The sequence below is a fragment of the Martes martes genome, assembly GCF_963455335.1.
Source record: "Martes martes genome assembly, chromosome: 17".
Lineage (NCBI taxonomy): Eukaryota > Metazoa > Chordata > Mammalia > Carnivora > Mustelidae > Martes > Martes martes.
In genome coordinates, this window is record NC_137905.1 from 56132349 (window position 1) to 56159884 (window position 27536).

The following is a 27536-nucleotide window of genomic DNA, read 5'->3' on the forward strand; positions in this document are numbered from 1 at the left end:
TACCCTCTCCACACACCCCTCAGCCCCACCTCACAAAAGAGGAACTGGGAGCTTGGACAGTGGAACAGCTGTAGAGCTCCTACGAGACCAAGCCAAGGTCATAATCACCGGGCTTCCTATTAACAGGCTGAGGTCCCTTTGATTACATCACATTCAAGTTGAGGACAGTTAAAATCAGTAGAGAATGGGGCTGGTCAGAAATTTTTCTTTTCATCTATTGTCCCCAGACGTAGCCCTTCTTTCTAATCTTGGTCTGTGCCCAAACCCATAGTTCCACACCCTATGTATCCCACCCTCCTCTATGCCAACAAGCATTCATGGCAAGAGTGGTATTTGGACCAAGCAGGTTTGCAGACCTCATGGGAGCTCTGCGCTGCTTAGCTGAGTAAATGAGGGTATCACCCCATGGCTCTGAACCTCACTTTCCCAGGTGCCCAGAACAGAGGAGTGTCATACCACAGCCCACGAAACTCTGACAGGTAGCATGTGTCCAGTACACAGAAGATATCATTTCACATCAACCCCCGCTTCACCGTGAATTTTCTCACCCACCCAAAGCCATCTGTCCTAGTCCTGGAGACTCACCAAGGCAAAGCAGGGACAGGAATTCTGTGAGCATAGTGTCCCTTTGACTCAGACCGAGATCCCGTCTTCAGTTTTACAGTTCAAAGGAAGAAGGGGAACTGAGCCATCGCGGGTCCCTCCTGCCCACTGTGTCTCCGCGTCGTGTGGGTAGAGGTCTTACCCCGACACGTTGGTTCTCCACTGCCTGGTGTACAGTTTCCTTCTCACAACTAAGCCAGGAAACCATCAGTGACAACATCTCCCTCATAAATGTGGTGTGTGCGCCTCCAGCTCCACCCACTCTGAGATCTGTCCTATCTCCTCTGAAGTCCTGACCAAGACATTTTCTTCACAAAAATTTTTGTTTTGGAAAATATTTTAGAGTTACAAATAAAAAAAATATTACAGAGCTCCCACATAACCATCAATCAGCTTTCCCATTGGTAATAGAACTGCTGTGTATTATGAAAGCCAGGAAGTTGGCATGGGCACAATACGATGCCTGGGCAAGCACGTGGTAACATCCAGAACATCCTGCAGGAGTCTTTGGTAAAAGATGGGAACCTGCTGCTCCTGAGAGCAGGCTGCTCCACAAGAAAACAGAAATTTTGAGGCTGAGCAACTTGTCTTTCAGTAAACCTTGACACATGGGTCCCACAACATCAGAGTTTTCCTGTACTTTCTGTTATAGAAGAGAAAGTAAATCAAGGGAAATTGAAAAGCGTCTATGCAACTTTTTTCCCAAATGGGAAGAGGGTAATCCCATTTTCCAGGAACAAAGGAGGAAATATTGGTGAATTAAGGAAGCAAATTCCTCTCTAGCAGTACAACACTCATCTCTCCTTCCCAGGTACGCATTGCTTCCCAGGTCCATTAAGGACTCTTGTTGATTAATGATTGCCTCACATAACTGAAAACACTAAGGCAGTGTTCAAGCATGGGTAGACCCAAAGGCTCAAATAATGGTACTGGGAATCTGTCTTTCTCCATGTCTAGGTGCCTCTCTCCACTGTGTAGACTTCACTTTCAGGTTGGTTTTCTTCATGTGGTGGGAAGATATCCAATGGCATCTCCAGGGAGAAACAGTGTGTTAGCACTAACACATGCAATGAAACTCATAAGGCAGACTCAACATGGTTTTGATCCTGGTTTATATGTCCATTCCTAAATTGATAAATGTAGCCAAGGTGATGGATCACACTAATTGGCCTTTTGGGTAGGTATGAGCACACCTGCAGCTAGAAGTCTGGATCAGTTTCATTTAAACACAGAGAGTAAGTGACAAGTGGTCAATGTCCCAGTGAAGATGGTTATTCCAGGATACGCTGGATATGAATAGATAGACATGCAAAAAGTCAGTACTGTCCACTATGTGCGTTTATCTGCCCATCTCAGGCTGTGCCCAGGCAAGTCTTTCTCTTCTTCCAAGGACTAATCTATGACTCTTCTCTCCCTTAGCCATGGGTTTTTAACCATGAGATTGCTGAAAGCGTATGCAGATGCCACAATGTTATCCCTATACATCTGTTTTCTAGAATTATTAGGTCCCCTTCCTGGAGGTATGAGAGGTGTATCTACTGATACACAATGTTACAAGTGTTGAAAAATCCTATACTACATCTCAAAGCAGATGTCAGCACTTCTGATACACAATACCCTAGCAGAGGTAACACACAGCCAAGCAAAAAATGAAAAGTAGATTCTCATACACTCTGAGAGGGCAAAATAGATCAAGTCCCTTAGGTTAGATTGAAATTATTGGAGGGACTAAGACTGGAAGAGAAGATAGAGTAAGCAGAGAAGACCCCCAACTCTGGGCCACTGCAACTCTGGACCACTATATGCGTATCAGAGATACCTTGTTCGAAGCTCGTACAGGCTCCTCACCTTCTGACTCAACCTCAACCTTGTCCTGCAATTTTTTTTTTCAGTACAATTCTTCAGAAGTTAAGTTTCTGACAAAACACCAAGGGAAAGTGAGTCCTGATTTTTATTAAGGTTTGAAGTCACCAACATTCCACACTAACTAGTAAGAGGAATGTATGTGTTAATGCACTCGTGAACACATTCCCTCCGTGTCCCCCACATCCACTTATTCCTGGTCCAGCTCTTTCTGCCATCAGATGGGGCGACTTGGCTCCAGTTCACATGTCCTTCATCTCCCCGCTGAGAACAATGTGCTGCTGTCACATGTTCGTCTCGTGGGAAGGGAAGGTGCACAGGCACCAGATTAGAATACGCAGTACCCCTGAAGACCTGGGCTGGAGTTAAACTGTTGCTACTTGCACCTTATCCTGCTGACCAAAGCAAAAAACGTGGCTGAATCCATAGTCGAAGGGCTATTGATGTGATCTATTTCCCTTTGACTTCTTGGCCACAGTTATTCATATCCATCCCACATATAAAATATGCTCATTCCCACCCCAGGACATGGTCCCCCCAATTCCCATCCAATCATGGCATCAGGCTTTAAATCCAGGAGCTAGTGATCATGATCAAGTCTATAGGTGGTTCCTCTGGATCCAGGACTCGTGAACTAAAACACAAATTAGCTGCCCCATACATTTGCCATATGATGACAAAACAGAAGTGGGAAAACCACAATACTCCCACTCGAGAAAGCTTCCTCCTTATGTGTGTCGGTGATATAAAGCAGTCACTGGTTTGCAGCAGCTTCAAAAATCACTCTGGGAAAATGTTGCTAGATGCCACAGTTCTGGGGGTGGAAATGTTCCTTCACAAAGTTTCACTTCTGTTCTTCATGAAGAGCTTCTCAGCCTACTGTCCTGCGAGGTCTCGGTTCCTCTTTCTGAGACGTCTTTCTTTTATCAACCTTCCCGTCCACTTCTGAAGAAGACCCTGGAGAATATGACCCGCTGGATGGATGGCCCATTTTCTCAGCTTGCTTTCTGCACACAGGAAGTTGAAACTTCAAGTCTTTGTATAATTTTTTAAAGCTTAGATTGGCAATGGTTTTGCTAGCATGGCTTTCAACACCATTGTGGCTTTCAGGGCACCTGGATGGCTCAGTTGGTTATGCCTCGGACTCTTGATTTTGGCTCAGGTCATGATCTCAGGGTTTCTGGAGCAGAATTCAGTGATCACTTACCTACAAGACCTAGTGTTCATCACAACAAATTCCCTCTTTAATCCCCATCACCCATCTGGCCCATCCCTCACCACCACCCTCCAGCAACCCTCAATTTGTTCTGTATCATTAAGAGTCTCTTATGCTTTCCTTCACTCTCTTTTCTTTTTCCCCTTCCCATATGTTCATCTGTTTTTTTCAGATGTTAAATTCCACATATGAGTGAGATCATATGGTATTTGCCTTCCTCTGACTGACTTATTTTGCTCAGCACTCTAGTTCCATCCATTACAAATGGCAAGATTTCATTTTTTGATGGCCGAGTAATATTCCATTGCATATATATATATATGCGTATATATATATGTGCGGCACATCTTTTTGATGGACATTTGGGCTCTCTCCATAGTTTGGCTATTGGGAACATTGCTGCTATAAACATCGAGGTGAGTGTGCCCCTTCAAATCTGTGTTTTTGTAAATTTTGTGTTAAATACCTAGTAGTGCAGTTGTTGGATCCTTGGGTAGTTCTATTTTTAACTTTTTTATTTTAGATTTTATTTATTTATTTGAGAGAGAGAGAGAGAGAGAGCTTGAGTGGGTGGAGGACCAAAGGGAGAGGGAGAAGCAGATTCCCTGTTGGGCTCAATCCCAGGACCCTGGGATCATGACCTGAGCTGAAGGCAGACAATCAATCCATTGAGCCTCTCAGGTGTCCCTATATTTAACTTTTTGAGGAACCTCCAAACTGTTTTCCAAGTGACTGCACCAGTGTTCACTCCCACCAACAGTGTAAGAGGGTTCCCTTTTCCCGACATCTTCATCAATACCTATTGTTTCTTGTGTTGTTAATTTTAGCCATTCTGACAGGTACGAGGTGGTATCTTCTCCTGGTTTTGATGTATAGTTCCCCGAGGTTAGTGATGTTGAGCATCTTTTCATGTGTCTGTTGGTCATTTGTGTGTCTTCTTTTTTTTTAAAGATCTTATTTATTTATGTCACAGACAGAGATCACAAGTAGGCAGACAGGCAGGCAGAGAGAGGAAGGGAAGCAGGTTCCCCGCTGAGCAGAGAGCCCGATGCAGGGCTCAGTCCCAGGACCCTGGGATCATGACCTGAGCCGAAGGCAGGGGCTTTAACCCACTGAGCCACCCAGGTGCCCCTAGATTTTGGGTTTTTTAAAAAGATTTTATTTGTTTATTTATTTGTCAGAGAGTGAGCAAAAGCAAGGGGAGCAGCGGGCAGAGGGAGAAGCAGACTCCCCACTGAGCAAGGACCCCCCCATCACAGGACTTGACCCTGGGACCCTGGGATCATGACATGAGCTGAAGGCAGACACTTATTGACTGAGACACCCAGGTGTCCCAGTTCTTTATAGATTTTGAATACTATGCCTTTATCAGATATATCATTTGAAAATATCTTCTCCCATTCTGTAGGTTGCCTTTTAGTTTGGTTGCTTATTTCCTTCACCGTGCAGAAGCTTTTAATCTTGATGAGGTCCCAATAGTTCATTTTTGCTTTTTTTTTCTTTGCCTCCGGTGACATGTCTAATAAGAAGTTGCTGTGGCTAAGGTCAAAGAGGTTGCTGCCTGTGTTCTCCTCTAGAATTTTGATAGTTTATTATCTTACATTTAGGTCTTTCATCCATTTGGGGTCTATTTTTGTGTGTGGTGTAAGAAAGTGGTCCGGTTTCAGTCTTCTGCTTGTTGCCATCCAGTTTTCCCAACGCGATTCGTTGAAGAGACTGTCTTTTTTCCACTGGACATTCTTTCCTGCTTCGTCAAAGATCAGTTGACCATAGAGTTGAGGGGCCATTTCTGGCTCTCTGTTCTGTTCCGTGGGTGCATGTGCCTGTTTTTGTGCCAGTGCCATACTGTCTTGATGATCACAGCTTTGCAATGCAGCTTGAAGTGATGCCTCTGGTTTCATTTTTCTTCTTCAGAATTGCTTGAGCTCTTCAGGGTCCTATAGACCGGGACTCTCCAGCAGTGTCTGCACCAACCTGTTTCCATCTCCTCAGTGGAATCATTTGGACCCAGGTGTCCAGAGCCTCTGGCTGGGTTAGAATTTGAGCCCTGAATTCACTGTGTTCATATAAAGAGTTTGCATAAATTAGGAACTCATGGAGCATTTTTATTCCTTCTTGTTTCCTGGATGTGGTTGGAACACAAAACCTGTAGGTCACATGAGAGGAAGGAAGGGAAGGGTTGGCCAAAGATGTCATCACCCACATCCAGCTTCCCTCCCTGTCGTGGATGAGACCAGAGAGGGGCCCCCAGAGCAGCCGGCAGGGCCAGTATGATCCCTGAATTCCTCTGCCTCCTCTGCTTTGGTAAGTCTCGTGGGCCCATCTACTGGGATTAGAGGTAAAGGTGGGTGGAGAAAGACGGGACCACTTGAAACGGGAAGAGCAGCAGTGATGTCTTCACCGACTCCTTCGGGTGTCTCAGAAACCCAGGGGGAGTCTTGAGACACATCTTATCGGTCAGATGTTCGCCAGTAGGCAAATACATTTCATGCCGTAACCTGTCCTCTGCCTCTGTCATCCCTACTTACTTAAAATGTTATTGACTTGATATCTTAATTTTATTTTGTTTTATTTGTTTTTGCAATGTCTTTATTTTAAACAAGCACATTCATCTGAAGATGGGAATTTAATGCCGATCGCTTAAATTTAAAAAAATAAAATTCAAATGAAAAGCCAGGGTCACTTAGCAAAAAAATAGGTTGGTGTAAGCGTATATGCAGATTAAAGGAGTAAGGCATGAGGATAGTCTAGCCGTGGGCTGTTGGTCATTACATTTCTGAGCCCGTGCCCAGCTACTTTCCTATCACAAAGGGCAGTTGGCCAGAGACAGATGTGTGGGAAGGCTGATCTCTAGCCTAAGGAATTCTTTGTTATGATCAAAGGAGCGGAAGTGACTGGAAAGGGTTTCAGCTTTCTGATGCCTTGATCAATGCTATAAAATACGGTGTCACTGCACCCCATGAAACCATCCGTAGGGCCCCGTGGTTTGTATCCCACCCCGAGGGAAATGCCACTCTGACCCTTGCAAACAGTCCTACGTGATGGGAATCAGACCCGTGCTGATAAACGAGGACCCTGAGACTGACAGTTCAGGGTTCCTGCTCAGGGCTGTGCAGTGAGTTCAAACCCAGGCCTGTCTGGATCCAAAGGCACTGCTGTTTCCACTTGGTCATAAGGGGATATTAAGAATGAGGCATGGTGGGTCTTCAGAATGGGAAAGTCCCCGGGGTGAGTCAGCAAAGGTCAGCTGGGAAAAGTATAAGGAGATGAAAGATGGGTGCTTCCAAGTGTTCAGGGGCACAGTAGAGCTGGGGGCATCTCAGGAGGTCGATCTGCTGGTGTTAAGAAAACCTGCTTCCCACAAATAGGGACAGCATCAGTCTTAGCTTGATTGGGTCCCAGCGATGTGATTGATTTTCACAATAATCGCTGACCCCTAGATTCTAGGGTCATCCATGGGGCTTTCGTTGCCTTCAGGCTGGTCTATCTGGTGAAATGAAGAAAGGACGGTATTATAAGTTTGAATCTTTCTACCAGCCTTGAAAAATCTGAGCCCTGCTTAAATTGGGACATCTCTTCAGTTGGCCAATGTGCTTTCTTGATTCTTACTGTGTTCCAGGATTGTTTAGACACGGGGGATGCTAAGGAGAACAGAATAGAGTAGCTTCCTTCCAGGTGTTGATGGGACAGTAAAGCCTTGTGTCTCCCCGGGCATGAGTACATAAACTCTCTAAAGAATTCAGGGGTTTGTGGACATCTGTGGAACCAGGACAGGTCCTGGGGCGTGGGAGGAGCGAGCTGCCCAGGAGACCTTCTGGGAGAAGCGAGGAAGGAGCCGAGAGCAGAGCTGGAGCCACAGGCCCGCGTGGGGAAATGAGAAGCCCCAGATGCCTGACCTCCAGGGTCCCTTCTCAGGGGCAGCCCCTGGGAGGCCCCGCGGGACGGGCTCCAGGCGGGTGCTCGTGTCTCATGGACGGTTCTCTTGCAGGGCTGTGTGCTGGCCAAGGAAGCAGGGGGACTGACGGTGAGTTCCTTCAGTCAGACCCTCCTTCTCCTTCACTCCAAACTCCCCGTATCACTTCTCTTTCCTTCAAGGGGTTTCCCGGGACCAGAAAAGGGCACCAAACCCCATCCTGATCTCTGCTTCCTTCCAGGGTCCCTTCCCAAGCCCTCCCTCAGGGCCTGGCCCAGCTCCGTGATGCCTCGCTCAGGTAATGTGACGCTGCAGTGCCAGACTTCTACCAAGAATGTCAACTTTGTTCTCAGAAAGGGAAAAGTTCCTTTGGAGTCTGTGCAATCATGGATTTCCACAGATGGGCCGGCTGAATTTCAACTCACTGACCTAAAAACCAACAGCGCTGGAGAGTACACCTGTGACTACTACAGACGGACGCCCCCCCACACACGTTCACAGCCTAGTGACGTCCTCCTTCTACTGGTGACAGGTGAGGACGGTGCCTCGGAGGGACACGGGGTCTTGCAGGGACAGGTGTGGGGGGGACCGAGGGAGGGAGGGGGCAAGGGGAGACGGAGAGACACAGAACAGAAAGAGCCAGGGCTTGAAGCAGAAATCGCCTTCCCGCCGTCAGAGTGGAAAGAGGGTGAGACCAGGGATCTGTCATTTCCCCCACTTGGCGGGAACCCCTGCCGGGAGAACAAGGGTGGGTGGGGGACGCAGGGCTTCTCCCCATGACCATGGAGCCCTCCTTCTCTTCCAGGAGATTTACCTAGACCTTCCCTCCAAGCCCACCAAAGGGGTGAGGTGACCGCAGGAGACACCGTGACCCTGCAGTGCCAGAGGCCAGACAATATTTTTATGCCTATAATGTTCGCTCTCCTGAAGGTGGGAACGGCAGGGCCCGTACGGGTCCAGAGTCCGGTGGGGAAGGAGACGGACTTTTCCCTCCGGGCTGTGACAGTCAGTGACGCCGGGAACTACAGCTGTGTGTACTTTCTGATGAAGGCTCCTTTCTTGACCTCACAGCCTAGCAGTCATCTTGAGATCCGGGTGACAGGTGAGGCGACAGGTCCATGACTCTTAGGACTTTTAAAAATTTAACTTATTTCTTAATTAGGTTGTTTTTATTTGGGCTATTTTACTGGCTTTTTCCAGTTTTGTTGACCTATAACTGACTTAAAACACTGTTAGTGTAAGGTGCGTGTTCTTTTCTTCTTTTTTCTTTCTTTTGTGGACCGGAGAGCGTTTCTTCTGTCACTGTCGGGTTCCTGCTTCTCCTTCGCTTTCCCGATCGTCTCCTCCTTAAACCTCTCCTTTCCTACTTTCCAGTCTTTGGCCTTTGTGGCTTGGCATTCTTGGAGACTTTCTCAGCTTGTTCTTCCAAACGACCCGTCGCGCCCCGACCAGCGCCCCTTCTGCCACCCCGGGCATCCCCGAGAGCTGTGGTCCGTCCCGCCGACGGCCACTTCACGGCAGTCCCTTTCTCACTCTTAGAACACGCTGCTCCCCGGCCGCCTGCTGTCGTGACGCAGCTACAGTATCTTCTAAACTTGCCGCCTCACGGGAGGCTGCGCCCGCGTCCTCGGCGTCGTGCATGTTTGCGTGTGCCCTGTGGTCGGCGAACGTTCTGTAGTTAGGACGCAAGGTCAGGGCGGGCACTGCCGAGAGGCGCAGAGGGCATCCCGGGCCTGGCGGCGTCTTCAGGGGCCTCTCCCCACGGACTCTGTCTCCAGGGAGCTTTGTTGCCGATGGGTTCACACGCGAACTCTGTGCTCCTGGCGTGTGGGAGCTGGAGGAGGCAGCTGCCGGTTCCCTCTGGGAACCAGGGCCAATGGCGAGCCCGAGCTCTTCTTGGGTGAAACTGAACCGAAATGCACAGTGGTCCCAATGCCCAGCAACTAAGCTGGAATTTTCTTGAGCCCACTGGCTGCACAGAATAAGTGTTTGCTGTGAGGAGGGGAGCAGACGCAGCCCCCGAACGACTTCCGTTCTCTGTGCCGCAACGGTGGGTTTTGGGGTTTGGGGTTGCCGCTAAGCCTGGTTCCTACTACGAGGAGGGAGACGGGGAAAGGGCAGCGCGGGTGGAAATGAGACGACGATCCAGGACAGGATGGGGGAGCGGTAAGGCCGAGAAACCAGGAAGGAGACCAGGGAAGAGCCACTACAACGCTCCGGAAATCCGACGCTGTGTTGAGTGATGACAGCGTCGGGGGAGGTAGAGCTGAGCACTGACCAGGAAGCACCAGCGGGTGCAGGACGGTCGCACTGGGCAGGTCCGCGTGAGAAGGAGGGATGCTCCTTTCCAGCCGCTGCTCATCCTCTCCTCTCTCCCAGCTCCCCCAGGGGCCGCGTCCCGGGATTACACCTCGGGCAACCTCCTCCGACTGGGTCTGGCTGCCGTGATTGTGGTGATTATGGGGGCTCTCGTGGTGGAAGCCTGGTGCGGCCGGAAGGAGTCTCCACGTGGATCCACAGAAAACAGCTGAGCGTCTCTCTTGTTTGGGCTGGTGTAGCGACACGGGGCTCTCTCAACACCAAACGCCACCATGGGACTTCTTGCGGTTCTCAACATAGACACAGACGGCATTTTGGGTGGGATAGTTCTTCATCACAGGGGACTGTCCTGTTCGTCGTGGGAACACTTAGCACCACTTCTCGTTCCCATTAAAGAGCAGCTGAGGCCCCAGTCATTGTGGAAGAAGATAGCAAGCGAGTTCTATCGTGCTTTTCCCAACACCCCTAGATGGGGAGGACGGGAGTGTGTGGTGTTCCCCTGGTGGACAGCCTGTGTTTGGGGACCAGGAGAAATATTTCTTCTCTTCTTCCCTCTCCTGATCTCAGGTCTGTCTTTCTATGCATAGACTCCACAGCTCTCTGGGGGAGTGAGGCATCCTTGGTCAAGTTAACAGCCTGTGTGAGATCTTTGGGGGAGGTTTGGGAAGCTTGCAGATGAAATGTGACCTCACTTACTTCCTGACATTATGGAAGACCCAAAGTGGCCCCTGAGAGTGTCATCTAGGATCGAGTGACCAGGAACTGTCCCCCATATTGAAGTCTTCTTGGTGCTCAGGACGACAGAGATTAAGACAGAATCATTTGGTTGTAAAGTTGTTCATGTATCAAAATCAAAATTAATATAGTATATGGCACTAGCTCACTTTTCCTGGTACCAGGATATGGAAAATGTGGACTTTAACCAAAAAAACTCCATCCACACTAGTTAACTGCGATACAGCATTCCACGGTGTTTTAGTAAAAGCAAAAGCATCATGACTTCTTGGTGTTCCGTTATCAGAGAAACTTGAGAATAAATTTCTTTTACTTAAGTGTGATCTTGGTTTCGGAAATCAGAAGATAAAAACAAGTGGCCTCGAAAAGGATTTTCTGAACTGTGGATTTATGTCTAAGCCATTGCAAGGCATGAGAGTTGCTCTCATAAATCATCCCTTGCTCCCAGGACCAAGCCGCAAAGCATGACATGCTCCTTTAGGTCAAGAAAGATTGGGGTTCACTTCCCTTGAGACTTCTGGTATATGAAAATTGAATAAATGCCAAAACAGTTACAAAAATGGAAGCATCTTTTGAAAGCTTATATCTAGCATACACACAACTCAATCCTATTTTGCTACTTACAAGTTAATGATCGATTTGTATACGTGTATCGAGTCTTAGAGCAACAGGGTCCAGAAACTGGAAACTAGCAGTGAGATGTTCTCTTTCATTTAAGCCTGAAGATGCATCTCCCTGTCTGTACCGATAGTCTCCCCTGGAGGAAAAGTCAAATCTGAGCTCCTTTTTCTTTTCTTGCCTTTTTAAAGGATTTTTATTTATATGTTAGAGAGAGGGTGCACAAGCAGGGCAGGGGCAGAGAGAGTTCAGACTCTCTGCTGAGCAGGGAGCCCAATGTGGGACTCGATCCCAAGACCCTAGGACCATGACCTGAGCTGAAGGCAGACGCTTAACTGACTGAGCCACCCAGGTGTCCCTCAGAGGGCCTTTCTGAAAGTGAGACCCAAAGACACTGGTGACCACATCCCCACCTGAGCCTTGCTCAGCATTGTGTGTCATGACCCTCTCACTACAGCCTCACCACGCTCCTTTCCCTGCCACCCTCCCCTCATCTAGAACATTCCGCTTTTTTTTTTTTTTTTTTAAAGATTTTACTTATTTGAGAGAGACAGATCAGAAGGGGAGGGACAAGGCGACTCCCCTGCTGAGCAGGGAGCCTGACACTGGGCTCCATCCCAGGACCCTTGGGATCACGACCTGGGCCAAAGGCAGAGGCTTAACCCACTGAGCCACCCAGGTGCCCAATCATCCAACATCTCAAAGCCTGATTGGAACCCCACAACCTCCGGGAAGTTTTTTTTTACCCCGTCTCTGGCCCTTGTTTGCCCTCCAACAGCACTTGGAATTTGTCATTTTTGTTCCTGACCTTCTTCCTTGCAAGTTCATCTTCCTGCTTAAACTAAAGTGCCCACGAGCTCACCGACCCTCCCCCGAGTCCAGCTAAGGTGTCCGGCATACAGCAGGCACTCAGTCAGGAATACGGACCCGGACCTGACGCAAGGGAAGCGCTGCGCTCCCGCACGCTCGAAAACGGAGCGGTCCCCAGCCCTACTGGCGGCCAGAGGGGCGGTCGGCCGCGTCGGCCGCGTCCTGGGGACTACAAGTCCCAGCGGCCCGTGCGGGCCCAACCCTGTTTCCGTGGTGGGGGGACGCAGATTTGTCCCTCCGAGCCGGGCGCCCGCCGGAGGACGTGCTGGGGACTCTCACAGGGCAGAGTCTGGGGCAGTTCGGCATCCGCGCGGATGCACAGGGCACAGCTGCTCAGTCCGGGCACCGGTCGCGGGACCGGGAGAGGCCCCTGCGCCCCGCGCGCTCCCGACCTGCGCCCCGGCCGCAGAGGGTGGGGCTCGCCCCGCCGGCCCGACCCCCTCCGCCGGCCGTCCCAGCGTGCGCGCCGCGTGCGCCCCGGCGTCCTGCGCGTCTGCGCCGGCGGCGGCCTGAGGGCGCGCTCCCGGGCGGCGGGAACCCGGCCTGGCGCGTCCCGCGCGGGGGAGCGGCGTCCGGGGCAGGTGAGTAGCGGCCGCGAGCTCCCCGGCGTGGCCAGGTGCGCGGGCGTTCCGGGGAGGACGCCGCTGAGCCGGCCCTGGGGAGCGCTCCCTGCGCCCTGGGGTGCGCCCCGTGGACCCGCCTGCGCTGGACCCCCGCCTCCGCCTCGCCGAGGAAAGGGGGGGGGTCCTGGGGTTCAGGTGCTTTGGGTGTGGCATCTCGGAGGGCGCCCGGAATACGCAAGGGGGTCTTTTCTCCCCAGAGCTTTCCCTTAGTGCCACCAGTTTAATACCTTCCAGTCTTCGGGGGGGCGCGCGCCGGACGTGTCGCATTCCTGCGCAAGCTTCACGTGTAACACTGTGTTGGAGTACGGTGTGCACCTGTTGTTTTGATACATTTATATGTGGTAACGCGACTGTTGCGGCGACAGTGGCCCCGCCGTGGGATTACAGCGTCATAGTATCGTCTGTATTCGTTATGCCGTGCCGTGCGTCTCCGGGGTTTCTTTACTACTCGTTACACTTTTGTGCCCTGAAAAACGTTATCTAATCCCTGCGTGCCCTGCTCACCACCCTTTACTCTGTCGTTTCACGGGTTTGACGTCTTCAGATTCCACGTGTGAACGAGAGCGTCCGCCTGTCTTTCCGTCGGGCTTACCCGGCTCAGCGCAGGGTGCTCAGGGTCCGTCCGTGTTGTTGCGAGTGGCGGGATATTTACCTTGAATATTACGTTGTGTATATGTATTACCTTTTTTTTTTTTTTTTAAGATTTTATTTTCAAGTAATCCCTGCACCCAGCCGGGGACTGGAACCCATAACCCCGAGATCAAGAGTCGCATGCCGCAGGGACTGAGGCCGCCAGGCACCCCGGTACTGTTATCTTTTTACCCATGCATCAGCTGATGGGCATCGGGGTTGTTTCTGTATCTTGGCTGTCGTGAATAATGCTTCGATAAGCGCGGGCGTGCAGAGATCTCGTTGAAATCCTGTTTTTGTTTCAATTGGGTATATTCCCAGACGTGGAATTATTGGATCATTTCATAGTTCTATTTTAAATTTTTTGAACACTCTCCATATTGTTTTCCATAGTGGTTGGACCAATTCTCATGCCCACTACAGGGAACAAGGGTTTGGGTTTGAGTTTGGGTTTTTGTTTTTTTCACCACATCCTCGCCAGCATTGTTATCTCTTGTCTTTTGGATGCTAGTCAATTCTGACAGGATGGGGTGACGTGTGGTTGTGGTTTGCATTGGCATTTCCCTGGTGATGAGTGATGTTGAGCACGTTTTCATGTGTCTGTTGGCCATCTGGATGTCTTCTTTGGAAAAATGTCTGTTTACTTCTGGCCATATTTTATTCGGATTGTTTTTGTTGCTGCTGTTGTTGTTACTAAGTTGTCTGAGTTCTTTATATATTTTGGGTATTAATCCCTTATCTGGTATCCCTGTTTCTGTCCACCTTTGTAAGTTGGTGGTTTTCTGTTGTGATTTGCTGAGTCTGCATTTTTCCGTGTTTCATGTCTTTGCTCTAGATTTTTGCTTTATGGTTACTGTGAGGTTTACATCAAACATCTCCTAGATAACACAGTTCCCTTTCTGCTGATAGCAGTTTATCTTCATTTGCCTGTTCAAAGTCTCATCCTTTTCCTCCTCCCCTTGTACATTTTTGATATCACAAATGATTTCTTTTTATGCCATGATTTCATTACTGAATTGGTGACTTTTTAAAAAGATTTTATTTATTTATTTGACAGAGACAGAGATCACAAGTAGGCAGAGAGGCAGGCAGAGAGAGGGGGGGAAGCAGGCTCCCCACTGGGTGGAGAGCCCGATGCGGGGTTCAATCCCAGGACCCCGAGATCATGACCTGAGCCAAAGACAGAGGCTTAACCCACTGAGTCACCCAGGCACCCCTGAATTGGTGATTTTTAATGCTCTTTTTTCTTTAACCTTCATGCTGTATTTAAGTGTTTAATATACTATTTTAAAAATGTTACACTTTTCTAATGCTATCACCTTAATCAGAATTTTATGTATTTTTGTCCGTTTCAGTTTGAAGAACTGCCTTCAGCATTTCTTGAAAGGCAGGTGTAGCGGCGACAAGCTCCCTGAGCTTTTGTTTGTCTGAGAAACTCTTTATTCTCCTTCGTATCTGAAGAGTTTACTTGGCTGGCGGTTTTGTCTTTAAGCATTTTGAATATGTCATTCCACTGTCTCCTGACCTGTAGAATTTCTGTGAAAAATCTGTTTATAGCCTCAGGGAGGTTCCTTTACAGGTTACTGCCTTTTGCCTCTGGCTGCCTTTACCCTTCTTTCTTTATCACAGTCTTTTGACAGCATCGTTGTAATGTGTTTTGGAGAAGGTCTTTTCCCTTGAGATAATAAGGTGTTCTGTTAGCTTTGCGGATTTACTTATTTATGTCAGAGGGAGAGCCCAAGCGCAAGCAGGGGGGAGCTGCAGGCAGAGGCGGAAGCAGGCTCCCTGCTGAGCAAGGACCCGGAACCGGGACTCGATCCCAGGACCCTGGGATCATGATCTGAGCCAAAGGCTGATGCTTAACCCCAGGTGTCCCTGCTTCGTGGACTTTTATGTCTACTTCCTTCACCGGGTTTGGGGAATTCTTAGCTTTTGTTCCTTTAAATACAGTCTCTTCTCGTCCTCTCTTCTCCTTCTGGTGTACCCTTTAATCTTGGTGCTGTTTCCTGTAATGGAGTCTGTCGGTTCTTGTAGGGGTTTTGTTTTGTTTTGTTTTTAAGATTTTATTTTTTGGGGGGACGCCTGGGTGTCTTAGTTGGTTAAACATTGGCCTTCAGCTCAGGTCATGATCCCAGGGTCCTGGGCTCGAGTCCCACATCGGGCTCTCTGTGTAGCCCTGAGTCTGCTTCTCCCTCTGCCTGCTGCTCTCCCTGCTTGTATTCTCTCTCTTTCTGTCTCTGGCAAATAAATAAATAAAATCTTTTAAAAAAAGATTTTATTTTATTTTTTTAAGTAATCTCTAAACCCGATGTAGAGCTTAAATCCAGAATCCTGAGATCAAGAGCCACACACTGCACCGTCTGAGCTGGCCAGGCGCCCCTCCTGTACGGTTTATTTGCTTTAAAAATCTTAGTTCTTGGGGCACCTGGGTCTCTCCTCCAGGTGATCTGCTCTATTTCCAGTGCTTCCTAATGTAGTGTCCATCTCATTTATCGAGTTTGTCAGCTCTAGAATTTCCATTTGGCTCTTTTTTAGAATTTCAGTTTCTTTGGTAAGATACTCCTTCTGTTCATTAATTTTATTCCTGAGTTCATTGTACTGACTTCCTGAGTTTTCTTGTAGCTCACCGAATTTCTTCATAGCAGCTCTTTTGAATTCATTTTTTTTAATTCATTTTTTTTAAAGATTTCATTTTTAAGTAGGTTTTATGCCCAACATGGGGCTTGAAATCACAACCCCAAGATCAAGAATCGCACACTCCACCCACCGCGCCAGCCACGTGCTCAGTTTTGTGTCGTTTTGTTTTGCAGAGAGCACAGAGAGCGGGGCTGGAGGCGGAGGGAGAATCTTAACCAGGCTCCACGCCCAGCTTGGAGCCAGATGCGGGGCTCGGTCTCAAGACCCTGAGATTGACATGAGCTGAAAGCGAGAGTTAGACACTCGACCGCCTGTGCCGCCCAGGCGCCCCACCGCAGCCCTTTTGGATTCTTTCCCCGATCTCAGTATTGTCTTTGGATTCGTTGGTTACTGGAAAATTGTCATTTGCTTTTCGTGATGCTATGCTGCCGTGATTTTTCCGTGTCCGGTGAGAAGGCTCCCTGCCTCCGCCCTGGAAGGAGGCAGCACCTTCTCACTTAGATACTCACGGTTCAACCCGCCGGTCAGTAGGAGCCTTTCTTCCGTTTCCCAGAAGGCGGCGCCAGGGCACACGTCTCGGTTTCTCTTGGCAGCGCTGCCTCCCAGCTGAGGTTGGGAGCCTGTGAAGAGGCAGGTTGGGGGGAAGGTGGGGTGGCTAAGAGTGGGGGGAGGCGGTGCTTACTTAGCACTGCTGCTCCGGGTGTGTCCCTGCTGGAGGGGGTCCTCGAAGCGGGGATCCCGGAGCTCCTTCTGGGCAGGCAGGGGGGGCCTGGAGGAGAGACCTCCTCCGAAATGGGGGTGTCGCTGAGGAGCCGCAGCCGGGCTGCAGACTGTCACCCTGCCCTTTGCTGCCCCCTCTTCCACTGCAGACACCCACCTTCCGTGCGCACGGGGACGGGTCTCTGCGTCCCAGTGAGCTGTGCGGAGGCGCTTTCGTTCACGTAAGGGCGTGGATTTGTGCTCGGAAGGGAGCGAGAAGTGGACTGACTGCTGTCACCAGGATGCTAACATCCCTCTGGTTGTAAAGTCTCGAGCGGGTTCATAGAAGTGTATGTCCTCATGCCGCGGGAGGTGGGATGTCCCTCGCCCAGAAAGCAGGGACGCTGTGCTGGGAACCTTGGCATCTGTGGACAGGGGTCCTGGCGCACAGTAGGGCCTCAGCGAACGCACAGTGGCTAACTGAGAGGATGCCCAGGAGCGCCCCTCAGAGATTTTTCCAAGGATATGAAAAGATGCCAGGACCCCAGAACTCACCATCTTCCTCCGCGGAGTGAACGCCACTTCCAACACCACCCCGTGGTCACCCGCGCCGACCGGAGGGGAGAAGGGCTGGCTCGGAGATGGGGAGAACCCTGTCCTCGCAGAGAAGTACGTGTGTCAGCCTTAGCTCTGGCGCGGAAAGGCTTTCGAAGCCATCTTTTCCATTGTCTCTTTTCATTCCCTGATGCTCCAGACAGGACAAGGCTCAGTGCTTGGTGCCCTAAAACCACAGAATCCCAGTGGGTATCCAGGAAAGGGAGGACGTGCACTCCTCCCCGTCCCACCTGTGGGTGTCCCTCAGCTCAGGCCGCCCTAACAGAAGACCACAGACCGGGTGGCCCGACCAGCCCATGTTTACTTCCCGCAGTTCTGGAGGCTGGAAGTCCCAGACCAGGGTGCTCACATGTTGGGATTCTTAACGAGCACCTTCCTCCCAGTTTACAGATGGCTGCCTTTGCCTTCCATCCTCACATGGTGAAGAGAGATCATCTTTCTTGTGTCTCTTACAAGAAGAGACTAATCCCATTCATGAAGACCGCATCCTTATGACCTAATTATCTCTCAAAGGCCCCACCTCCCAGCACCATCACACTGGGGGGTTAAGGTTTCCACCTGCGAACTTTTGGGAACACACGCAGTCCTAGAAGGAGGAGACTCCAGCTCAAGTATTCTTACTCTTTGCCTCCCACGCATGCGCGCACTTTCTTGCTGAAATAAATAAGTAAAAATAACATCTTTAGAGGAAAAAAAAGGTGACGATATAAATGTAGTCTAAAACTCTAATAGTTACATAAGAAAATGTAGGAAAAAGATCTTTGTGACCTTGAGTTAAGCAAAGATTCCTTAGGACACAAAAACTCGAACCACAGAGGACAAAATAATTCATAATTGGTGAGATTAATCAAAACTTAAAACTTCTCTTTAAGAGAGGTTTAAAAATGAAAAGACAAGTCACAAACTATGAGAAAAAATACCTGTAAAGTAGGTGTTTGTTAACAGACTTGCGGCCCGAGTATGTGTATATTCTTGAAATTCAGTATTAAGAAGACAAATAATCCAATTAAAAACGGGCAAATATTTAATCAGATACTTTATCGGGAATTAAAATAAAGGTCATGTAGTGACAGATGGTGACTGTGCTTACCATGGTGAGCATCAAGGAGTGTATAGAATCGTTGAATCAGTGTGTTGTGTGCCCGAAGCTAGTATAGCATTTTATGTTGATTGTATTTTAATAAACATTTTTTGAAACGTCAATAGTACATGAGCAGACGCTCAGCATCATTCGCTATCAGGAAAATGCAAAAGAAAGACACAGGAAATAGCTAGAGTAACGATTCCAGAAAGAGGTTCGTCTGTGTACGAACATTCGGGGTGGGACCCAAGTGGCATGTCCTGTTGGTGCAACAAAATATGGAGTGTTCAGGGTTGCATGAAGTAATCATTCGTGGGATGAATTCTTACGTGCTGTCCTGTTCTCTGTCCCAGGTGGGGAGTACAGAAGAGGAAACCATCATCTAGTCCCGGAGTGGCTCTCAGCAGAGGTGAGAATGCGCATCCTACTGGAAACTGTTCACGGTCAGTGGGTCCAACTTCATCAATACCCGTCATTCCCCTCAACAGCTGTGGGGTCTGTAGGTGGAGAAGGACAGAGAGAGGTCGGGGGAGGGAGGAAGAGGAAGATACGATTTCTCCTGGCCTCCAAACACAGGTTCTCCACCAGGGCAACTGCACCCCTCGCCCCTCCTCCGAATGTGGGGTTGTGTGAGAGGGCATGGGAGTGTCTGTTGGCTTGTCAGCACAGTGAGTGGGGCTTCAGCTCCTTGAACGAGAGACAGAAGAGATGCTGAATGTTCTTGCAATGAACCAGACAGTCCTACGTGGTAGGAAATATCCCACCAGAAATACCAGTCGTGCCACTGTTGAGAAACATAGGAGGTCCCCACAAGGAAAGTTTGGTGTTGACATGCCCCCTGTCACTGGGACAGCCCATGAGAAAGAAGAGTGCTCAGTTGTTTGCTTGGGTCCGTGCAGAGGCTCCTTGTGGAAGCCAGGCTTCAGCCAGGACAGCCCCCATAATAATCAGAAAGGGGGCCGCCAGACCCGGTCGGAGGACGTTAATCTTAGTGTGATTTCCTGGCGCCATATCTGAGGAAATTGAAAGAGACAAGCGCCCAGCCCTGACCGCGGAGCACCCTCCCTCTCTCCTCCTCTGACTGTCATGTTCAGAGCCCGCTTGTGCCTGCTGGTTAGTGAGCTGCCATCCGGAGTCATCAGGGAACAGAAACAGAAGCACCAGGACACAGAATGCATTATATCCCATGTCCCATTCTAGGACAATGGTTTCGTAAAATTCCTAATCAATTAAAAATATGTAAATGTACATTGGTGAGGGCCCAGGAAGAGGTCTGCTCTGCATGTGCTGCATCGGGACAGAGAAGAAATAATGCAGGGAGGAGAATGGATGGGGAGAGGCGGGAAATCCTCAAACCCCCAAAGGCAGAGATCGCTACTAGTCACAGGTTAGGTCATGTGGGAGAAAGTCACCGTCCTGCCTCCCACTCTGTGTGCAAGGGTCCCTTCCAATGTGTCTCAGCTCGTGCTGGCTCCCAGGGCCTCGGTTCTCCCAGCATGGTGCTGAGAACAACAGACCGAAGAGACAGTGCTCTTGCGCGTGTCCTCTCTGATGATCGAGGCCCTGGTCCCTGAGCAAGACGGAGTCCCTGACCAAGGATTTCCCCAGATCGGGATGACAGAGATCTTGGCTTCCAGTTCCTGGTTGAGCATGGAAGTCGCCACTCCATGGTAACAGAGTGAAAAGCAGAACAGACTGAGAAGACTCTAACTCTTGTTAGCTCTGAAATGGCAGTGAGGTCACAGAGCAGCCCTCTGCGGGGCTCTCAGAGGCCAACCCGGGAGTCCAGAGAATCACAGTTTGCTGAGCAAGAGCCCACAAGCCGAAACCTCCATGGGAACCTGTGCCAGGTAGGGATACTTGGCTTGGACAAGTCTGAGACTTAGGAACTCCGGGGAGCTGGTCGTGGCGGCCTGGGCACGGGGTCTGGGAGTTTCACCTTCCGGAGCTCTGTCAGGTTCTTCTGGTGAAGAGCCAAGAAAAATCCCTTCTGCTTCTGGCAGGGAGGCGGGAAACCCCACTTTGAAATAGAGCCGAGTTCTAGTTAACCGAGCCTAGCCCCCTGGGGTGTTACCAGAGCCCAGTTGACCCGGAAGGAGAGAAACACCCAACCGCAGCCAGCTCCGGCCACTGTGTCCCACCACAGCAGGGGGACTGAGAAGCCCTGTGAGGGTCACCGCCTGGGGGCACAGGTTCCCTGCAAGCCGGAGCCATGATCCCAGGACCCCAGAAGGCTCCCAGCCCCTCAGCACCAAGTCACTAAAGGCCAGTTTCCAGCAGTTCCTTTGCCTGGCGTGTTGTGGCCGGCCATCAGGAACGAAGGACGGGGTGTACCAAAAGCCAAACAAGTGGTTGGAAGAGACACAGCAGCAGCAGAACCAGGTGCAGATCTGGCGGAAATGTTGGAATGATCATGTCAGGAGCTTAACATCACGCTGATTCACATGCTGGGGCTGCCCTAGGTAAAGCAGACGGCAGCCCGGAGCGGATGGGTGGTGCACGCAGGTGGAAATCCCAAGAAAGACTCCGAAAGAAGCTCCAGAGACCAGAAACACTGTGACAGAAGCGAAGAATGCCTTTCGATGGGCACGGCTGAGGGAGGAACCTCAGTGCCTGAGGCGTCGCCGGCAGAAGCCTCCAAAACCGGGAAGCAGGCAGAAACCAGACCGGAGGAACGCAGAACGGGGGGTCCAAGGGCTGTGGACGACGGCGTGACCCGCACGTCACGGAACCAACAGGAGCAGAGAGGGAGCAAAAGAAGAGATAATAGAAATGACAACTGAGGATTTTCTCCAAATTAATGTCAGACACAAAACCACAGATCCCAGAAACCGAGAGAACAGTAAGGAGGGTAAACATCGGACATAAAGCACGAGAAACTACCTCCGTGCACGCGCTTTCACGGTAGGAAGTCAGAGGGTAAGAGAATCCTGAAGGAAGCGAGAGGAGAGGGCTCGGCTGGACGGGAGCAACGGTGAGGCTCACGGCCGACTCCTGGGAACCACCCGGGAAGAGAGTGCAGTGAGGTGTCAGCGTGTTGAGAGAAACAAAATGCTGATCTAACATCCTGGACCCTGAGACATTGTCCTTCAAAAGTGAGGCAGTAAAGGCTTCCTCAGACCGACGGAAACAGGGAATGTGTTGCCGGTTCACCTGCCTCGCACGGAGTGTTACCGGAAGTTCTTCAGCGAAGGGAAGGTGATGCGCATCGGACTTGGGTCTGCGCGGAGAAGGGCGACGCGCCAGCGGAGGAATAAGGGAAGGCAGAAGTGAGAAGTTTCGTTTTGCCTGTTCTTCGGTGGTCCAGCAAGTAACCGAAATGACCGGAGCGACATTGTGTCCGACCGTGTCTGCTTCTGTCCGTGTCTGTGTTTGCGTGTAAGGGAAATGACCGTGGCAAGGGCGCGGGGCATGACAGTGAGGGGTTAGGGTTATTTAATCATAAAATCGTCCCCCTCTTTACCTCTCACCCTCAGTTTTGAGCTGTTGCTGGGCTGTGAGGCCCAGAAAGGAGCCTCGGCTTGGAAGAAGACAGTAGACAGTAGCTGCCACCGTCCCCGGCTCGCACAGTCCCGAGGGCGAGGTGAGCCATGTTCCCGATGGTCTTTGGACGTCGGCAGGCCCAGGCGCGCCCTGCTTCAGCAGAGCAAACGTGACAGATGCCATCATGAGGTCTGTCTCCCGGCCCTGAAGAGTCACGTTCTCTCCTGGTGTCACCGTCAGCCTCTCTGAGTCGGGAAGGAAGGTTTAGGTGAACTTCCTGGAAGAGAAAGAGAGTCAGAAGTGATGGGGAGAAGCTGAGGGTCCCCCTTGTTCCTGGTGTCCTCGAAGGTGTTTCCTCAGGGCGTGTGAGCCAAGAATACCAGACGCACCTTTGCCCAACGTGGCAAAGTCTTGTCGAGGAATCGGGAGCTCCCGTTCGCTAATCCCTGATCAAACCAGTGTCCTCAGACTGCTCTGCCGACCCCAAGCCCCGCCGGGGGAGAGACCACTTACTGTCCTCTCCTCTGAGTCCCTCTTCATCCTCTGATGGGGGAGGGCCGGACAGGTCAGGCCAGATCTTTCTGGGATGCTTCCTTCCCACCTGGAACCACGAGAAGGACGTCTGTGGCTGGGGAGCACTGGCGCGGGCCCTCTGTCCGGCAGTATTTGCAGGTGTATTTCCCCGAGTCTGGCTGACTCAGCCTGCGGACGCCGTGGACTCGGAGGGCAGCGGGATTCTCCCTTGCTGAGAGTGGACTCCACATTCCTGCCGGCAGTCCGGCATCGCAAGGTCACCCTCGGCAGGTGCCAGAAAGCTGGGCCAGGCGCTGAGGAAGGGCTCGGGAAGCGTCCCTGGAAAAAAGATTCTGGGGCTGGATTTGATGAGTCCGCCGGTTCTCAGCGAGCTCTTTCATGAGATGTCACCTCGCACCTGTCCGAATGGCGCTCACCCAGAAAACCAGAGGTGGCAGGTGTCGGCGAGGATGAGGAGAACAGGGAACCCTGTGCGCTGCTGCTGCGAGCGTAAGGAGGGGCGGCCGCCGCGGAGAACAGTCGGGCGGTTCTGAGTAGATCTGCCCTCGATCCAGCGGCCCCGCTGCTCGGAATATAGCTGAATGCAATGGAAACACGTCTCGAAAACTTGTCTGCGCCCCCGTGTTCTCTGCAGCGTTATTTACCACAGCCAAAACGTGACCACTGATGAGCGGATGGATAAAGAAAATTTGGTGTGGGTAGTTGTGTAATGGAATATTACACGTAATATCACACAGAAAAGGAGGAAATATTGCCGCTTGTGTCATCATGGATGGGTCTAGAAGTATTACACTACGAGAATCAGACGTGGGAACGTAAATACTGTGTTTACTGTATTTATTATGACGTCACTCACGTGTGGAGTGTTAAAGAAAGGGAGAAAGGAAGGAAAGAAATCGTAGATACAGAGAACAGATAGGCGGTTGCCCGAGTGAGATGGGCGAAGGGGCCAAAAGGTCCGGTTCTCCAGTTACAAAGCTAGTCCCGGGGCTGTAACGAGCCGCACAGGGACTGTAGTGACCAGTCGTGCAGGGCTTACTTGAAAGCGGCTGAGAGAGTAGAGCTTACCAGTTCTCATAACCAGAAAAAACAACCAAAAAATTGTTAACTGTGTGGTGTGGATGTTAACTACATTTATTGTGCTGATCATTTACCAACATATAAAATTTTTTTTTAAGATTTTATTTATTTATTTGACAGACAGAGATCATAAGTAGGCAGAGAGACCCACAGAGGGAGAGGAAGCAGGCTCCCTGCTGAGCAGAGAGCCCAATGCGGGGCTCGATTCCAGGACCCTGGGATCATGACCTGAGCCGAAGGCAGAGGCTTTAACCCACTGAGCCACCCAGGCGCCCCCCAGCACACACAAATTTTGACTCATGTTGTGCACCTGAAACTAATATGATGTTATATGACATTTGTATCTTTTAAAAATGGCACGCCTGGGTGGCTCAGTCAGTTAAGCTTCTGCCTTTGGCTCAGATCATGATCTCGAGGTCCTGGGATCAAGTCCTGCATTGGGCTCCCTGTTCAGTGGTAAGTCTGGTTCTCCCCCTGCCTCTCCCCCTGCTTCTGTGCTCTCCCTCAAATAAACAAATAAAATAAAATTTAAAAAAAGAGGAAGGAGTGTCCTCTGCCCCTTGACGAGAGCCAGAGTAGAAGCCTCAGGGCTGTAGAACGAAGGTGAAGAGTGTATCCGCAAGAAACACTCGCCGTCGGTCCCCCTGCTTCCTCGGCCAGCACACAGCCCTGCAAGAGAACTGTCCATGAGCCACAAGCACCCGCCTGGAGCCCGTCCCACGGGGCCTCCCAGGGGCTGCCCCTGAGAAGGGACCCTGGAGGTCAGGCATCTGGGGCTTCTCATTTCCCCCCTCGGGCCTGTGGCTCCAGCTCTGCTCTTGGCTCCTTCCTTGCTTCTCCCAGAAGGTCTCCTGTGCAGCTCGCTCCTCCCACGGCCCCGGGATCTGCACTGGTTCCCCGGATGTCCACAAGCCCTTCCGTGCACATCCTCTATCAAAAGGACCCTTATTCTTAGCGTTTGCTGCTAGAGTCTGTAAGGCAGGACCATGCAGGAGACTGGCGAGTCAGCCTAACTCCTGCTGATGTGCAGACCCTCGGTGGGCCCGGAAGCCCCCAGACCATCTCCCCTGCGATGAAAGCGTCCCCCGTAATGAAGGCTGCCCAGTGCCCCGGGTGCCGTGAATTGGGGCAGAAGCGATTGGGTCATAAAATCTTCGAGTTTGTAAAAGTCTGCACCTCATGCCACAGGAGACAAGATGTCACTCCGTGCGAGCAGCTAGAGGCAGAGACCCTGTGTTCTTCCCCTCGGCATGCCCAGTGTCCGCACAGGCCCTGGCCCGTAGGAGGGCCCCCGTGAGCGCACACTGACCGGCTGGCGAGGTGGCCGGGTCAGCACAGCTCAGACTTTATGAAGATGGTAGGAGATGCAAAGTCATAGGGCTGTTTCAGTCCTGTCCTAATCCTCAGCAGAAAATGCCAGGCCTTTCCAGATAGACACTGGCTCCATTTATGAATCCAACTGATGCCGGGTCCTCGACTCAGTCGTAATCTTTCTTAGAGGTGACGGCTGTGCGTTCATCCCACTGCGTTCTTGGCACCGTCTAGAAGTCTGCACCCAGTAGATGGTCGGTTCATTCAGACAGTGCAGACTTACAACAACTGCCCTTGTTCCTCCCTCCCGGCGCCAGGGTGACCCCGTCATCACCCACCTCCATGTGGCGGGAAGGGGCAGCACACCCTCTCGGGGGAAGGAGCTAGTGAGGACAGCCGCAGCCTTTGGTGCTGGAACGTCTCCGAGCCCGTCTTCTCGGTTATGTATTTTCATCCCTTATTTCTCCAAGCAGGACAGAGCTCCCTGTGTAGCGCCCTAAAACAGGTCTCAGGAACAGACCGTGTTTCTCCGCTGTCCCACACAACACGGTCCCACACAACAGCTGTGTGTGGGGTGTGCTCCAGCACTGGCTACTCGCGGGGCTCCCCGGGGGGGGCTGTGGAAACTCCCAGAGCAGATGGTGACATCAGCAAGATGGTGGGCTGCGGGGGCCCCGACGCTCGGGTCCCCCACAAAAACGAGAACGGTTACAAAACGCAGCTACGGACGGACGGAAATAGCTCTGGGGAATCTCCGACTGCAGCAAAAAGGCAGCAGAAGTGCTGAGAGCGCAACAGGCAGGTGTGGTCACGCGGAGAAGCGAGGGCAGCCTTCGACCTGCGGCCCTGCGGCCCCCAGTCAGGGCAGCTGGGCCCCGGGGGGACATGCCCTCGGAGGGGTGGCACCGCACGGGGGGACCCAGCAAGCCTCACCCCCAAGTGCCCCACAGTATTCACCCGAGGCCGATCCCAGCTGACGGTCCACAGTCCCAGCCGCTGGGGCTCCCTGGGACTGGGGCTGTCCCTGCGGGGGGGACCTGCCCCAGGAGCCCCAGCGGCTGACATGCCCTGTCCTCCCAGGGCCTGTGCCGCTGCTGCGTCCCCCTCCCCGACTGGAGCCCCCAAGACCCGGTCCCGTGGGAGACCTGCCGTCGCCCACACCGCAGACACCCCGCAGCTGCCTTCAGGGGAGAGCCCGCCCGCGCCAGCCCGGAGAGGCCGGGAGAGGCGTCCCGGCGCAGCCCCGCTGGAGAAGTGTGAGGAGGCAAGCATCACGCTCAGGGAACGCAGGAAATTTCCAGGGATGGCCTCCAAGGCAACGGAGAACTCTACGTTCCTGGAGAAGGAATGTAAAGCGGTGCCGTCTCAGGACGCTCCCAGCTCGCAAGAGCTCACATGCCGGCAAGTCTGGGAGTTCGGGGAAGCAGGCGTGGGGAAGACACGTTCGGCGAGAAGCAGGACCCCCGACCGGCCAGCCCGGCCTCTGTGTGCCGGAGCCCTGGGGCCTGGGCCCCTGTCCCTCCTGCCCAGTCCCTGCAGACGGGCGGAGCCCCGAGGCGGACCGGTCCCCATTGCAGTGACCGCGCCGTGGGGCCGGGTGTGCCGCTTCGGCCGTGGCTGTAGCTGTGCGGGGGCGGGGGGCTCGCAGCACAGAGCAAAGGGAGTGGACAGGGCGGTGGACAGCGGCGTGGCGGCCGACAGATGTGGAGGATCAGGGCATTGGACGGATTGAGGACCGAGGGTCCAGTTCGTCTCGGTTAAGGAAGGAGTCTCGGCATCATGAAGCGCGTCCTGAGTGATTTCCCACTGGAACTCGGTGCCCTTGACCTGCCGTCTCCCAGCTGAGCACCACGCAGCGTTCGGAAACCTCCAGACCTCTTCAGGTCCTGCCTGCTCAATGCCCTCACGCACCCCTGCAGACACTGCTGAGGGGGCACCAGGACCCCCCCACCGCCTCCCGAGCTGGTGTCCCCCTGAGGCTTGAGGGCTTCCGCCAGCGCGGCTGCGAGGACACGTTGGCTGGACACGCTCTGGACCACCTGGCTTCTTGTCTGACTGGCGTCTCGTGTCAGCTCTGCACGTCACCTACACAGTGATGAGAGGAGACGTTCTCAGAAGTCTTACCTCACGAGGGGCGGGTGCCTGGGAGCCGGATGACAGGGCACACGTTCTGTCAAGGACAGAGGAGAGCAAAGGGACGTGCTCGCTTCACTCACCGACGATGGAGCGTTCTCCGAGGGGGATCTCCAGCAGAAATAGCCCCTGAGCCGGGGAGGGGGATGGCAGGATTCCTTCCGCCATGGGAGTCACAGTCAGTAATCTCCCTGTGCGTGCGCAGCCTCTAGTCACCGCGGTGGGTCATCATTACCCTCACTGCGTGGATAAGGAAACCAAGCCCCAGCACCACGGATGTATTTCAGAGACACTCGACCAGCATGTGCAGGCATGGAGGATGCAGGCGCACACCCGATTCCTCCTGTCCTGGAAACACAGGGGGGCGGCTTCAGTGTGGACCCCGTTCACCTTCCCAAGACGGGGCTCTTAGATCTAGTCTGGAGCATCGGGATCAGAGGAACGTGGTGAAGACAGAACCAGGTCGCGGCGACCACTGCTTGGGGATCACACCCACCCCCCCCTTGGGGACACCAGGCTTCCATGGTGCCTACGGACAGACCTGAGAGGCCGGATGTCCTGAGGGCCTCCCTA

General features: G+C 52.0%; 1 protein-coding gene and 1 long non-coding RNA gene across 2 annotated transcripts in view; both read left to right on the forward strand.

The window, feature by feature from the left end:
* Positions 1–6143: 6143 nt before the first annotated feature.
* Positions 6144–11204, forward strand: LOC308358433 (T-cell-interacting, activating receptor on myeloid cells protein 1-like; the record flags this gene model as incomplete). Its single annotated transcript, XM_080828612.1, has 4 exons — positions 6144–6153; positions 7837–8127; positions 8401–8697; positions 9975–11204. 4 exons carry the CDS (start codon positions 6144–6146, stop codon positions 10124–10126), a joined length of 750 nt encoding a protein of 249 aa, XP_080684738.1. The 3' UTR covers positions 10127–11204.
* A 1392-nt stretch (positions 11205–12596) lies between these two features.
* LOC308358858 overlaps positions 12597–27536 on the forward strand; it is a 50303-nt gene continuing 35363 nt past the window's right edge. Inside the window, exons 1-2 of the long non-coding RNA XR_013968344.1 lie at positions 12597–12718; positions 18776–18831. This is a non-coding gene — a long non-coding RNA (uncharacterized lncRNA). The remainder of the gene's footprint in view (positions 12719–18775; positions 18832–27536) is intronic.